The following is a 15,096-nucleotide window of genomic DNA, read 5'->3' on the forward strand; positions in this document are numbered from 1 at the left end:
TAACTATTCTTAAAATGCAATATAACAATATAACAAATTATAATAAATAAAAGATTTCAATAGCTAAATTTTTATTGCACATTAAATAATAAAATTTAATAATAGGTTGAGTACATTAATGCCGGTGTTAAAAATATTTTTTGCATGTTAAACAATAAATTTAATGTTAATCAATACCTTAATATTAGTATTATTACTGTCAGCATCCTTATGGCAAATGAAGAGCCTTTATTTGAAATATATATAATAGATAATAGATATATTATAATAAATTGTGGTGATGGTTTTTCAAATCATTGCTCTGTTAGTTTAGAGCAGGCTTTAGATAATATTGCTCCAATGTTTTACCTTCATTAGAAATGGATAAAAGAAGATAGTTTTTCTCTTTTGATGGAGACACTGGAATAAAGTTATCAGAAAAAGCAAGAATGATGAGCTGATAGTTGTACAGCTGACAAGAGGTGGGAGGGTGGGCCCTTTGCACGGGATATTGTAGGAAGTTTCCTCTGCCACATCTTGATAAGTGATGACGTTGCATTCGGGCAAGGCAAGCATTCACCACCACCAATCCACTCTCACCTCCGCCCAAGCTCGTAGATAAATGGTGTGACAACTGACACGGCCTCAATTTGGAGATGTGATGGTGGTGGCTGTGACAGGCGTCCTTATAGCAAATAACGAACTTTGCATGAGCTGAGACTTTATTTGAAATATATATAATAGATAATAGATATATTATTAAATTCTATGATGGTTTTTTATATCATTGCTCTATTAGTTTAGAGCAGGCTCTAGATAATATCACTCCAATGTTTTACCTTCATTAGAAATAGATAAAAGAAGATAGTTTTACTCTTTTGATGGAGATACAAGAAGAAAGTTATTAGGAAAAGTAAGGATGATGAGCTGATAGTTGTATAGTTCGCTAGAGGTGAGAGGATGGGGCCCTTGCCACTACAAAAAAAAGGATATCTTCCGGCGGTTTTTTTGGTCTCTACCGACGCTTTTAAGCGTCGGCGAATTTCCAGCCCACGCACCACAAAGCGTGGGTCAGACGTCGGGCAGGTGGGCGTGGGTCCGGTTTTTGCCGACGCTAAGAGAAAGCGTCGGCAAAAACAGAGCTTTCCCGACGCTAATAAAAGCGTCGCTAAAAGACTCAAAGCCGACGCTTATAAGCGTCGCGAAAAGATCAGTTTTGAACGACGCTTTTTAGCGACGCCTAAAAGCGTCGCTAAAAGACTCAAAGCCGCCGCTTATAAGCGTCGGCGTTAGCCACCTATTTTTTTTTAAAAAACAGAGTAGCACTAATTGCCTCAGCCTCTGCTGCCGAGGCTTCAACCAAATATTCCACACCTTTGCTCAGTCTCCTGCACCAAAATCAATCCTAAGTGGCATATCCCAATCAATTCTAGTAAATTCCACTAGATTTCAAACTCCATAAATTTACATAAATCATAAAACACACATTATACAATATGAACCAAACATTCAAATTACATTGATATTGACATAAACATTTAGATCATTCAAAATATAAATTTACATAAAAAGTTATGAATTACAATGTAGTTTTACATATCAAACTCCATAAAAAACAATCTACAAAGTATCAGGGACGGAATTCAGCTCCATCATCATCATCTCTACGAGCATTTGAAGTATCAGGAATCTACAAAAAAAACAAAAAAGAGAAACCTTAGATATTTGTAAAAATGGGATACATTAACTTATACATCATAATTGATAATATGTAAATTTTTATTTAGCCATAGCTCCATTTAATTTATCAGATATGCCAAAAATTATCATCCAAACAAAGTGAGACAAGAACTGTGATGGACATGGAAAAAATGTCGCAATAAATACTTAAAGAACAGAGAAAAAACATTACCAAAACACCTGCAGGAGGATCACAATATCCTGTGAGTAGGGCAAAAACATAGTTTTGGCCATTGTGTCGTGCCTGGAGGAATATGCAGGACAACATTAGTAAAAGAACCAGACAGACATTGATGCAAATCTGAGTCCAAATTTTCAGTGATACTACCTTGGTGATAATGCTTAAGTCTGGAGGATATGCTCCTCCATTGGCAAATCTTGCTGCTTGTTCATTTGGATATGGCTGAGGGAAACGATCGCTTAATTTACCAGGACGTGTGAACATTTCACCTTCATCATTTGGCCCATCAACCACCTCAACCTCAGCTACCATAGCCTTTGTCTCCTCTTCAGTGTATGCTACACCAACAAGATCTCGATATGAAACCAGAGACATTGAATGGCAAGAAGCACAAACTTGTTGGTAAACTTGGTGACCGCGCCGAATTCTGCTCAAGTTCATTATAATTAGTATTTCAATCATTGTACATCCACATTAAAACTAGTATACAGCTTTGCTTATTTCGTTGTGTAGATGAACAAAATGTTAGTTATCTAAAACGGACAACCTTTTTTTGCAGCCAAGCTACTAAGCTACTCAGGTTAGCCATTAAATGATAACAAGAGATCTCTTCAAAGTTGATGCAGCAGATCTCAAAGCATAAATTCATTCAAACTCATGTAATATATAATTAAATCAGTATAGCGAATATAAGAATCTTACAGAAATGAGAAAAAAATTAGTAATTATAGAGATCGTACTCCACTTACGATGCGTGGTCATAGGAACTAAGAATGCCTTTGTGAGGCCAAGGATAGATTGGACATGGTAGGCCATGCTCAGCTTCATCAGCAGATGCCAAAGTAGCCAGGCTCAATATACCAGAAAAACCTGCTCCAAGGAATGCCAATGCTCTTAGTAATTTTTGTTCTTCGCCTACTGCTCAGAGAACAAGTTTCATCTATTTGCTTAATGAAAATTAAGTACCTGGGTGGAGGAAGATCTCTCTTATGGCTGTGCTGGGAACTCCCTCATCTTCTTGCTCCAGGCGAATCTTTTTCAGAGCTATCATCTCATTGGTCAGACGGTCTCGAGCCTTGTACACCACTCCGTAGGTCCCTTCCCCAATCTTCTCCACCTTCTCGTACTGCGACCAAAATCCTCATATTATCACTCAAAACATCACATTCTACTACCAGAAGAAGGGAAAGCACATTACTTCTAACCTGGTCCATTAGATCCCAACCAAACTCTACGGGGGCACGAACACAAAAAATCCAAAACCTAGCATTCCATAAAGGAGAATAAACGAAGAATGTGAGTTGAGAGCAAACTCAACCAGACAAGAAACAAATCTAGACCGCGCATGCCGCATTCATCAAAAACCATATCGATCAAGATCATAGAAATCGATGGCATTTAACCAGAAACCAATTCCGATCGACGAAGACAAAGCATTCAGAACAAAGCCCTAAAGTCCGATCAAATCCATCAACAATCAGGTAATCCAGCGGATCACTTTCCATAAGCATTCGTATAGATGGGGAAAATCAGAAACAACAAAAAAGGAACAAGATCGAAAACGAGGTGTAGAGAGCTAAGTACCGAGCTCCGACGGAGGATTGGATCCCCGAGACAGCGGAGGAGCTGCCGGAATCGAACGGAGTCGCACGTCGAAACCGAGGAGACGAGGGTTACTCTACTTGTGGGCTTCGAAAGAAAAGAGAGTATGGGGACTGGGAAGAGAGCACGCGCGAGAGAGACACGGAGCTGCCTGAATGCCTCTCCGCCCCTCTCCCTCCCTGTCTCTCTACCCTTTTTCTTCTCCTCCCTGCGTAGCTGGTGGATGGCTCTTCCTGCAGCCATTTTAGTGAACTCCTCAAAGAGATTTGGTTTTCAACGACGCGAATAAGCGTCGTCTTATCCCAACTCTACGACGACGTTAATAAGCGTCGTAATTAGCCGACGCTTGAAAAAAAAGCGTCGGTTATTTTCGGCGGTAGTTGGAAAATTGCCGACGCTTAGAACAAGCGTCGGCAAAAAAGCGTCGTTAAAACCCATATTTCCTGTAGTGTGCACAGGATATTGTAGGAAGTTTTCTCTGCCGCATCCTGATATGTGATGACATTGCATTCGGGCAAGGCAAGTAGTCAAGCATTCACCATCACCAATCCACTCTCACCTCCGTCCAAGCTTGTAGATAATGGGTGCAACATGGCCTCAATTTGGAGATATGATGGTGGTGGCTGTGACAAGCATCCCCAAGCCACCCCTCCATTCTTTGTATCTAATTATGCCATGAAACTATGTTGTTGACGATTACTTTTTTTAATATAAGATTTCTAATCAAAATGAATGGATTACCATGAAAAAAATACATTAATTAGGCACTTTTCTTTTAAAGACTAGGAGGTTATTGTTGGAATTTATCTGATTGAGCCCATCCGAATGTGGCCCACACTAACATACATCGGGATTTGTTTTAATTGTTTTAATTTGATTTGAAGTCTGATTCAAGATAAGCCTATATGGAATATATTTTGTGGTGGTTGCAATAAAGTTAAATTCTACACAACCATAGTGGAGATAGTGCCCATCTTAGTCTCCGTAACTTGTTCTAATATGTTTCTGATGGGTGAGGCACATTATAAAAGGATATCCTACGGAACTTAGCCTCTAAGTCATACAAGAGTGCTTGTGAGGTCCTCCTAATTGGAAATACTTGGAGTTGGGTTTGGAAAATCAACATGCTATTTGTGGGCGGCAGGGGTAATTGCAGGCTGGTTTCAAAGGTCAAAGCATCAATGACTTTGTCTTCATGTAAAATTTATTGCCCCATATAGTTTAATATTGTGGTATCAGAGCTTAGGAGTTGTAAGGCATGAAAGCTCCTTTTATAGATATAGACCCGCGACTAGCCATCTTGGCCTCATGGTACATCTAAGGAACCATTCCCAGACTCCATGGCCGAAGAACCGTTTCTAGTCTCCATGGCCATAGTAAAGGAGTTTTTTTGGGCCTTGAATCATTTTTAAATAAACAAAAATTTCTATAATATATAATGATGGGTAAATATAATTGATCCAAGAAAGTTTTAATACTATCATAATTGTGTCTAAACTATTTAAATATTGAGTCGTCCCCAAAAGAGCATCTTCCTATTTGATGCTTAAATGGGTGAGACCGCAATGTTTGATGCTTAAATGGGTGAGACCGCAAGAGTGTGCATTGGATTGAGTCGCACTTTAATGCCTAAAAGTGTGATGTTTGCTTATACTCAATGTGCATATCTTGCTATATTCACCAATGATGTTGATATATCACTAATCAAGTATAGCCATTAGCATGTTATGGCACTAGCCCAAAGGAGAAACATAATGATGCATTTGGTTGCCCACTAAAGTTAAATATAAAGAAATTGAATTTACTTTAGATAGTTTAATTGTCATTTAGTCTCATTATTTGATGATAATGTGAGCATGTATTATGTCCAACAGTTATTTCAACAATTATTGATAGCAGCGTAGGAAGAATTTTTTTTCTTAATGGATCAAATTTTTGGGAATGGAAAAAAGAATAATGCTCACATTAGGATGTGTTGACCTTCACCTGGTGTTCTGAGTGGATGAACCTTCATCATTTAGGGATGAAAGCACACCAGAGCAGAAAAACTTTTTTGAGAAATAGGAGCGCTCCAATTTGCACCATGAAATCCAACATGAAGAGGTATATTAGGGGGATCCATCCCTTCATGTGACAAGGCATGTGAATTTTTGGATGTTGTGGAGTAGCAATTTATAAGCTCTGATAAGACCAAGGCCAACATCCTAATGATGAGATTAGTCTTTATGTACAAGTAAAATTGGTATACGTGAGCATATTATGGATATGAGGGATATTGCATCGTAGTTAAATGATATTAAGGTTTACATATCTGATGCATTCTTGGCCCACTTTATTCTCAGTTGTCTCCAATCTAAGTGCGATCTCTTTAAGCTCTACTATAATATACATAATGAGGATTGGACAGTTAATGAACTACTAAACCAATGAGTGCAAGAGGAGGAGAGATTGAGTGGGAAGAAGACAGAGAATGTAAATTTTGCTTCACATCAAGTTAGTGGAGGAGCAGGTAAAGAAAAAGATGCATCCAAAGCAAAATGGAAGAAAGCATTAGCTGTGACATTAGGTGAAGTCAGCAATAAGGTAATCAAATACTTTTTCTGCAAAAAGCAGGGATACCTAAAGAAAAACTGCATAAAGTATGAATAATGGTTGCATAAAAAAGGTACCCTTTACTCTATGTGTATTGCCAACGACTTGTAGCGCTTTCTATTAAGAAGGCCTCCAACTGAAAGTGAATGATCTATTTTTCATTGGAAATCAAGCATATTTGTATGTCAAGGTAGTTGGATGCTATAGGATAGTTGTGGATTCTGAATTTTTCCTAGATTTAGATAGGACCTTTTATGTTCCTTCTTTTTTTTTCATAAATTTAGTTTCTATTCCTACTTTGGACAAAGTTAGTTTTTATGTTTCTTTTGGAAACACTATACTTAATTTAATAAAGGACTCTATAGTTGTTGGTTCTGGTTTGTTATGTGATGGTCTTTATAAACTTTTTTTTGGATCATTCGCTTGAGCAATCTTTCTTTTTAAACTCTTCTATTGGCAATAAAAAAAGCAGAATTAATGAAAACTCCTTTATGTTATGGCATCGGAGATTGGGGCATATCTCAGAGGAAAGGGTCAAAAAGTTAGAGAAGGGTGGGGTCTTAGGATCATTAAACTTCACCAATTTTATGACCTCTGTTGACTGCATAAAGTTAAGTTAGACATATGCATCTAAAAAAGGTGCTGGGAGGAGTGAAGAAACTTTGGAAATTATTCACACTGATGTAGATGGAATTTTTCCCCATGTTTAATAGGTGAGAACTATTTTGCCACATCATTAATGATTATTTATGGTACATATATCTGTATATTCTATTTGATAAGGCCGATATTTTTGAGGCCTTTAAAGAATTCAAAACAGAGGTAGAGAGATAATTAGAAAACGTGATTAAAATGGTTAAAACAGATAGAGGTGACAAATAATACAGTAGACACATAGATGAAACAAAGGCTAGGACATTAACAAAATTCCTAAAGAAACATGGTATTGTATCATAATACACAATACCAGGCACACTAGATCAAAATTGTATAGCTAAAAAAAGGAATTGAACGCTGCTTAAAGAGATGGTTCGGGCTATGATAAGTTACTCTACCCTAGGGATTTCCTTGTGGGGAGAGGCTATAAAGATAGCTACGTATATCTTAAATAGATCCTTATTAAGGCAATTCAAAAGACTCCTTAATTATAAGCTATGGACTGGCAGGCACCTAGATTGGGATATATATGTTTATGGGGACGTCCAACTGAAGCCAAGGTGTTCGACTTGTAAGAAAAGTTATTTGATCTTAGAATGATTAGTGGATTTTTTGTTGGTTATCCAGAAAGATCAAAAAGATATTCATTCTATTGTCCATCTCATATACCATAAATAGTATAATCTAATAAAGCTAGATTTCTAGAGGATGACATTTTAAGTGAGAGATGCGCACGGGACGTGTGGCATGGTTCAGGTCCCAAGGACGTCGTCTCGTCCCATTTTCAAGATGCCTTCGCCGCCGCGCGCGCAGAGCTAGATTGGACTTCTTGTCTCCAATCCATCCCCCTCACATATTCCATGGGGTCCTTCACGTCCCCTTCAGTCAAACTCCGCTATAGTGCGGTCTCGTGTGGCCCTTCATCGGTTTTGCAGGTTCAGCCAGCTCCCAGCCATGGCACCTTGTCGCGCGACACATGGTTGCCCCCCCTCGACCCTCTCGGTGCTGCTCGGATGTGTGCATACATTGTCCCTTGTTGCCTTTGGTTATCTACTGCATGGTGGTGCTCCATTGTCGACGGGCCCTCGTGCGGGCCAAGACCCGCGAAATGTGTGAAAGGGACGCACGAGATGGTTCAAGTCCCAAGGTCATCGGCTCGTCCCACCCTAATGATGTTTTTGCTGCCGCACGCATGCGGAACTGGATTGGCCTTCTTTGTAATTCCGATCCATCCCCCTCACATGTTCCATGGGCTCCGTCCCGTCCCCTGCAGTCAAAGTTTCATCCGCTCTAGGATGGTCTCGTGCCTCCCTTCGTTGGTTTTGGGGGTTCAGCCTGCTCCCAGCCGAGTGCCACATGATCGCGCGGCACATGATTGCCCCTCCCGACCCTTTCGATACTTTTCAGATGTGCACATACATCGCCCTTAGTTGCCTCCCGTTATCTAGTGCGTGGTGGTGCCCGTTGCGTGCAGACTCATGGCGTTATTCGTCGGTCTGGCCGAGCTCACTCTCGGGCGTGGGACTCATGCCACGCAGTGCATGATTGGCCCCCCTCCTCTGCACCTCCCTCCCCCCACCCCAACTCTCCGAGGTGCCCAATCGGGTGGCACATGCTTTTTCCCCCAACGACCCTCTTGGTACTGCTTGGATATGTGCATACATCGTCCCTGGTTGCCTTCTATTATCTAGTGCGTGGTGGTGCTCGGATTTCGCCATGTCAGCGTGTGAGCTATGGTCCAGACGGGGCGTTCGTCGGTCCGGTCGAGCAATCGCTCTTGGCCCTCGGTCCCTGTCTAGTCCCCTCTTGTCGATGTTGCATCCGTGTGGGCATGGTGATGAGGCGGCGTTCGTCGGTCCGGTGGAGCACGCTCCGGTGAGTGGGACTCTTGCCGCATCGAGCCTGGTTGCCCTCCCCTTCCCCATCCCACTGCTACTCCGGCGGTGCAGCACGGTTCCATGCATCCGACTTATATAGCTTCGTTTGAAAAAAAAAATGTGGACCCAATAGCCGCTCGAACCAGAAAAGCAATATCTACTTTGGTTCATACTTTACGGGTATGGACCACATTCGAGTAGTTGGTTTAGCTTTGGCTGTTAGATATTGTTTGGGTGCCGGTTTATAAAAATTATTTTCAGAAGACTTAAGAGTTTCGGAGAAAAATAGTTTTTAATAAAATTGGGAGATCCCATTTTGAGAAAACGTGAAATGTCATGCGTCTCATAAAATATATTTTTCTGATATTATAAGATATCTAGATTATCTAACATTATTTAGAAATATTCATAAAATTCTGCAGATATTGATTTGATAAAATATTTTTACTAAAACTACGTAACCAAACAGCGCCTTAAAGCCATGCCAATTGCCGAGCCATAAATTAAGGTCAGACTGGCCTCATTGAGGCGCCGTCAGCTGAATGGAGATCTGGGCTACATCCTTTGCGCATCCCCTTCCTTCGCTTGAATCACCGTTCGATCACCTATCGTACAGCTCTCAAAGCGCTACGAATTCCCTGACTCACCGCCTGCACAGATCTCAAAGGGACCAGTGGATGATCCAACGGTTGATTGGCGGGAATGATGCAACCCCGACTCGCTGAGACTTCTCATTCGACGCAATCTCCGTGTCCCCACGTGCACCTGTACAACGAGTGTGGGCTCCAGAATTAGCACTTCCTTCTTAAGCTGATGTGTCCAACATTGAGTGGGTACGAGAAACTGATACATGGTATGTCGCTTTCTAGTGGAATGTGAAAAAGCTGTCTGTATTATGAGCAAAACAGCTTATGTGGACCCAGTTTCGGCAATTCATTGCCACCGTCCGTAAGTACCGTTTTATGGTGCAATGCATGTTATGCACAAGCGCTCTCTCTCTCTCTCTCACCTTTTGCCGCTGTCTGACTCTGGGTAGGGTTTTGGAGGGCCGTCTTCCTTTTTGCGACTGAGAAATGGAAGAGAAGCGTTGAGGGAATGACAAGTTTAATTCTTCTCTCTTATTCATGCAGTCATCCATAAAAGTTGGTGGAATAGGCTTATAGATAGGATTGCAAGGCATGTTGCATGCCTCTTCCATGCAGTAGCTCGAGGTAAAATCGTTGCCGGGAAGAAAGAGAACCGACAGTGCAACAAGAGGTTTCTTTCTTCCTCCTCCTTTCATTTCCTTTACTTCTCGATCGATTGCCATGGAAAACCCTACGCAGATGGTGGACAGGTTGAGCGATCTTCCAGATCCTCTTGTTGCTACCATAGTCGGCAAGTTACCCTTCAAAGAAGGTGCAAGAATGAACCTCCTTGGTAAGAGATACAGAAGGATCTGGCCCTGCTCCCTGAACATCGTGCTCGACGAGGCCGACTTCACCCTCGACAGTAAGGTCCTCTACCTGCGACTCAATGCCCGGAACTCCCTTGCCAACGGAATCAAGAGAACTGGCCGTGTGGCCTTCGTAAACCACGTCCGCCGCTTCATTGCCCGATGCCAAGAGCCAAAGATCAACACCTCCGCCTCCACTTCTCTTACCCTCAGGAGTATGCTGCTGAAATCGTGGAATGGATCAAGTTTGCTGTTGAGAGGGACGTGGAAGAGCTTGAGATTGATTTCAGTGATATCTGCGATCCCTTCGATTTTTCTGTTGGTGACACGAACCCTTTTGTTTATGAACACTGTCGATGCCTGCGCACGTTGAAGCTATCAGCTTGTCGATCGGTTCTTCCTCAGTAGGCTGGGTGCATATGTTTATCTCAAGAGAATTGCATTTGAAAAGGTCTAGTTAGGTCCATACTCACTAGAGTACTTGATGTTCAACTGTCGATGTCTCGAGGAACTCAAGCTAGCGAGCTCATCCTTCGTTGGTGATATAAGGATCTTGGAGTACAAGAATCGGCTGCTCACACACTTGACCATCAAGAATTGCTATTGCTGCATGGAGGTCATGGTGGAAGCGCCAAAACTTAAACGATTCGAGTATTCCGGAGCATTGAAAGAATTTGAGCTTGGAGAGCTTGCGAATTTGGAGGAAGTGGAGCTTAACTTCGGTGTAGAATGGGTATTTTTACCCGATGGTGATGTTATATGCAATGAAATTTTGCGTCGGGTGGCCAGTGCAAGGACCTTGGCCGTGTGCAGTTTTACACTTCAGGTTTGGATTTGATTCAGTTGAATATATAGTTTGGTTTTCTTTCCATGCTGCAACGTGTTGCATTAATTTGGAATTAATTCATAGCGTAGTGATTATACTAAGACCCTGTTTGGACGCACCTCCCGAAGTTAACTACTGCATGGGGAACTTGAACGATGATGGAAGGTGGTTGCGGAATTCGTTATCCCGAATTTATAGGGACATCTTTCCAAAGCTACAACCCCTGCCCGTTAATTGAATGCGTTATCCTAGTTTTCAGGGATAAAGAGTATCAAGCCACCTCTTCTGCTGCCTTAAAAATTCTTATCCAAGCATCCAACCATGTATCTTCTGTCCATCCGTTCATCCAAACACGCCTTAAATATATATACGAAGAAATGTTTATATTGAGAATCAATTTGATTATTGACTATCATCCATCTGTAATCCACTGACCAACTCAGATGACCAAGGGCTACCATTTCATAATCTCGTTCATCATATTGGAGTTAGCTTGATAACATTTTTACTAGGTTATGAAGAACTAAGTAGACTAATATAGCATATATATATATATATATATATCTCTTGATAATTAAGCTGATTAATTAAGATTCCAATTACTGATTATTAATCTGCCATTGCTGTGTTCAATTTGAAACTGTCTGTTAACTATGATATCCAGATTGCATTTACTGTTATTATCAATGTCTTACACCTGTTGATATGTAAAAGGTTATAGACACTGGAACCAATCCTTTACATTTAGAAGAGCCGATCGATAGACTTGAGCATCTGAAAATGAAGAAGATAGCGATGCATCGTCATGAGCTACGAGGAATTGCTTTTTTGCTGAGAAGTTGCTCAGAACTGGAAAACCTAACAATTGAAATGGGAAATTTGCACGTCCTTGAGGTAAATAAACTGAATTTAGCGTATAAAATACATACTCTTTACAATTTTATTGTTTATCATTTACTAAAGCCATAACTTTTCTCAAATTTCAGTACGCTGATTATGCGGATGAGAAATTTCTAGAGGAGCTAGAATTTTGGGAATCTGTACGAGTACAGCCTTTCCAGTGCCTACAGAGCCATCTCAAGGGAGAGAAAAACGAGGTATCATTCCTGCAGTTTTTGCTAGAGAAATCAGCGGTTCTCCAAGAAATGAGCAGAGACGTCTCGAAGGCAACATCGTTAGTGAATATTGAACGATATATAAAAGCTGCTCAAGGACTGCGAAGCCTTTATAAGGCTTCGCCATTTGTGCAGATCGTGATTTCTTAATAAAGGGGAGAACATAAAGCATGCATGGCTGCTGATGAAGTTGCATTTTTAAAATAAAACCTTTCTTAGAATGGACTGTTGAGGTGTATGTAATAAACTTCATCTAGAATGGCCTTTTTGTTTCGTAAAAATCTCGGACGGCCTTTTACCGATCGATGTTTCATAATAAACATTTTTCATTGTTAACATTCTGATCGTAATTGATGAGTTCCATCTGCTTCATGATGCACTAATCGTGGAAGTTGATGGTGGTGCATATTCTCAGCTGAAACCTTTCTTAGAGTGCAGTGTTGACGGTGTATTAATAAATTTCATTTACGATAGCCTATTAATAAATTTCATTTACGATAGCCTATTACTAGAGGGGTAAGTTATCTCTGTTTTTTGTAATTGCATTGACTAACTATCACTACCAGAAAACACGCGTATAGTGACGGCGATTTCCGTCACTATACCGTGTTTCCGGTTACTAATACGGAATTTGTGACCGAAGCTTCCGTCACTGAATTGGTTACAAAAACACGCGTCACTAAATTCTCAGTGACGACGACGATTTCCGTCACTAACCTCTGTGACAGAACCGCTGTCACTAAGCCGTTACAAATTCAAGAATTAAATATTTAAAAAATTACGTATTTTCCGTCACTATCCAGTTGCGGCGTTAGTAACGAAGGTAACTTGATCACTGATTTTATCACAAAATGCGGTCACAAGTTTGGTCACTGATCTGTCACAACCTTCAGTGACAGATTTAGTCCTCACAAATATGGTCACACATTTTGTCACTATATTTATCATTAATCCCGTCACTGACCCTCAAGATAAGGTTACCGTCACTAATTTGTTACAAACGCTCTGAGCAAAATTAATTTTTATTAACCAAAATCCTGTCACTAAGTTTATGACTGCTCGTCACAATACTTGGTAACAATTTAGTAACAAAAATTTGGTCACTAATCACAATGTAATATCCTGGTATATTTGGTACATTGATTGGCTCATAATAATAATAACAATAATAATAATATCATTAATAGCAAAGGCATTCAACATTACGCAAAAGTTATTTAAAATATCATTCAAAATAGGCATCAACATATCCTAAATCCATCAAAATCAAAGTCTAAAAATATATCATAGAGATCAACAGAGATTTCATTCCTCCTAGGAATGCAAAGACCTATCATCTAAGGCAAAAGCAATCATAATGAAGCATGATCAGCAGAACCAGAATCACCATTACTCCCCTGATCTAGATGCCTTGGTCCAAAGCCAATCTCTTCTCTCATCTTTTGAAGAACCTTCTCTTGCCATTTCTTCATAATTTTGCACTGCACCATTCATTTCTTCATCATTTATTTCTTTATTTGTATCCACCTCTTCATTCATGTCCCCATCAGGAATGTAATCATCATCATCATGACATTCCTCGACACGCTCAGGCAACCTAGGAGGTTGAGGAGGAACTTGAGTAGCAGCCAGTATTAAAGCTGCTTTTCCATTACCTCTTGGTTTTCCTTTTTTCTTGGCCATAGCTGCACAACAATAAAAAGTTATAGTTATTTCACAATATAAATGTCAACAAATCCAATCAAAGTAAAGAACAATCAGTGGACCTGTTGCTTTCCCTTTGCTCTTCCTCATGTCTGCACAATTATAATTTATAAGTCTAAAATTAGTTATATTAGCATTTCCAAGTGGACAAAGTAATGAAATAAGGCAACGATATCTACCTTATTATTAATTTTTGGAGAATTTGGAGAGTGCCATGTGATATTGCTTATTGTCTGACAATGTATGAAGCAAGAATCTATAAACATGGCCCCATTCCTGTTATGCTGAAAATCACTCAAGGAATTAAGCAAGGCAACCCTGAATCCTGCCAATAAAAAATGCAAGGGAGATATTTTTTTGTACCAATCATCAGTGCCAACAGAAATAGAAAGTTAAAAATCATGCAAAATGAAACTTTGCAAGTTATGACCTTGGAGAGATTCAATCTGGTTGGAATCACAATTGTGAATGTTCAGCTTGCACCTTTGCCATGATTGTTGAGTATCAGATGATTCTGGAGCCAATATATGTTGTATCTGAATACATTGTAAACCATATTGTGAAATGATATTTGAGAAATTACACATATTGATAAACAAAAGAAAGCATAATGGATAAGCATTACCTGCCAAACATCGTATGCTGGGTTGAGAATAAAGAGTGGGGTGTCTATGTTCTTAATAATCTCATGTGCAAAGAAACACTGAAAAGAAAATTCGAGGCAAAATTTGAAAAAAAAAATGCAAAATTGAAAAGAAATTCTTAATATCCATCCTGCAAGAAGAGAGGAAAAAACAAGTAAAGTAGATCTAGTCAATATGAACACAAACACCACCTTTGAATTTTCAGATGTATCAATTTGGCCAGTAATATTTGCACTTTATCTTGAAACTCTTCATGAAAAATGATCAAAGAAACAGACAATTTCCATGATTCAAAAATTTGGAACTCAAAATCAGATCAAAATGCAAATAGTTTGACTTAGGCAGGTTAACCTGAACATATTTTGTCAAGCTTTGATTAATACATATACATAAAGTACAGAATGAGTGAAGTTACCCATATTCACTATCTGAACTAAAATAAACTTTTAGTTAGAAAGAAGAACACTCTGTCACATAGAAAAACAGTAAGCATAATTGAATTAAGTTACATCTGTAATTCATGTACTACAAGATTGGATCCAACAAACAAGCATGTCTCCCTATTTAATATTTTCTAGGATTTGAATGCCACCAAGACGAAAACTAAGCTTAGAGTCAAGTTCTGGTAGGCTCTGAAAATGTGTTCATCTCAAGTTAGTTTCTAGAAAGTGGATTCAAATTTTGGGTATCTAGGAATAACAAATACTGACACTACAAAAAATTATAGCTTTCCCGACTCTTCCC

At 39.7% G+C, this 15,096-nt stretch overlaps 2 protein-coding genes and 1 long non-coding RNA gene across 4 annotated transcripts; 1 reads left to right on the forward strand and 2 right to left on the reverse strand.

The window, feature by feature from the left end:
* Positions 1–1,447: 1,447 nt before the first annotated feature.
* LOC103700669 (cytochrome c1-2, heme protein, mitochondrial-like) lies at positions 1,448–3,727 on the reverse strand. 2 transcript variants are annotated; one of them, XM_039119780.1, is made up of 7 exons: positions 3,485–3,727; positions 3,106–3,163; positions 2,867–3,026; positions 2,650–2,770; positions 2,048–2,327; positions 1,892–1,963; positions 1,448–1,669 (listed from the first exon to the last, which is right to left on the reverse strand). In XM_039119780.1, the coding sequence occupies exons 2-7, from the start codon at positions 3,112–3,114 to the stop codon at positions 1,610–1,612; spliced, it is 702 nt and encodes a 233-aa protein (XP_038975708.1). In that variant the 5' UTR covers positions 3,115–3,163; positions 3,485–3,727; the 3' UTR covers positions 1,448–1,609. The 2 variants fall into 2 exon arrangements, with proteins under 2 accessions (XP_038975708.1, XP_038975709.1); XM_039119781.1 differs by lacking the exon at positions 1,448–1,669 and having other exon boundaries at positions 1,725–1,963; positions 3,485–3,573.
* Positions 3,728–9,953: 6,226 nt separating this feature from the next.
* Positions 9,954–12,154, forward strand: LOC120106725. The gene is made up of 4 exons (XM_039119768.1): positions 9,954–10,278; positions 10,540–10,889; positions 11,604–11,783; positions 11,876–12,154. The coding sequence occupies exons 1-4, from the start codon at positions 9,954–9,956 to the stop codon at positions 12,152–12,154; spliced, it is 1,134 nt and encodes a 377-aa protein (XP_038975696.1).
* Positions 12,155–13,671: 1,517 nt separating this feature from the next.
* LOC120106726 lies at positions 13,672–14,447 on the reverse strand. Its single transcript, XR_005508777.1, has 5 exons — positions 14,334–14,447; positions 14,139–14,244; positions 13,888–14,033; positions 13,771–13,800; positions 13,672–13,689 (listed from the first exon to the last, which is right to left on the reverse strand). It is a non-coding gene; the product is annotated as an uncharacterized LOC120106726 (long non-coding RNA).
* Positions 14,448–15,096: the final 649 nt, after the last annotated feature.

The sequence above is a fragment of the Phoenix dactylifera genome, unplaced genomic scaffold (assembly GCF_009389715.1).
Source record: "Phoenix dactylifera cultivar Barhee BC4 unplaced genomic scaffold, palm_55x_up_171113_PBpolish2nd_filt_p 000612F, whole genome shotgun sequence".
In the NCBI taxonomy this organism is placed as follows: domain Eukaryota; kingdom Viridiplantae; phylum Streptophyta; class Magnoliopsida; order Arecales; family Arecaceae; genus Phoenix; species Phoenix dactylifera.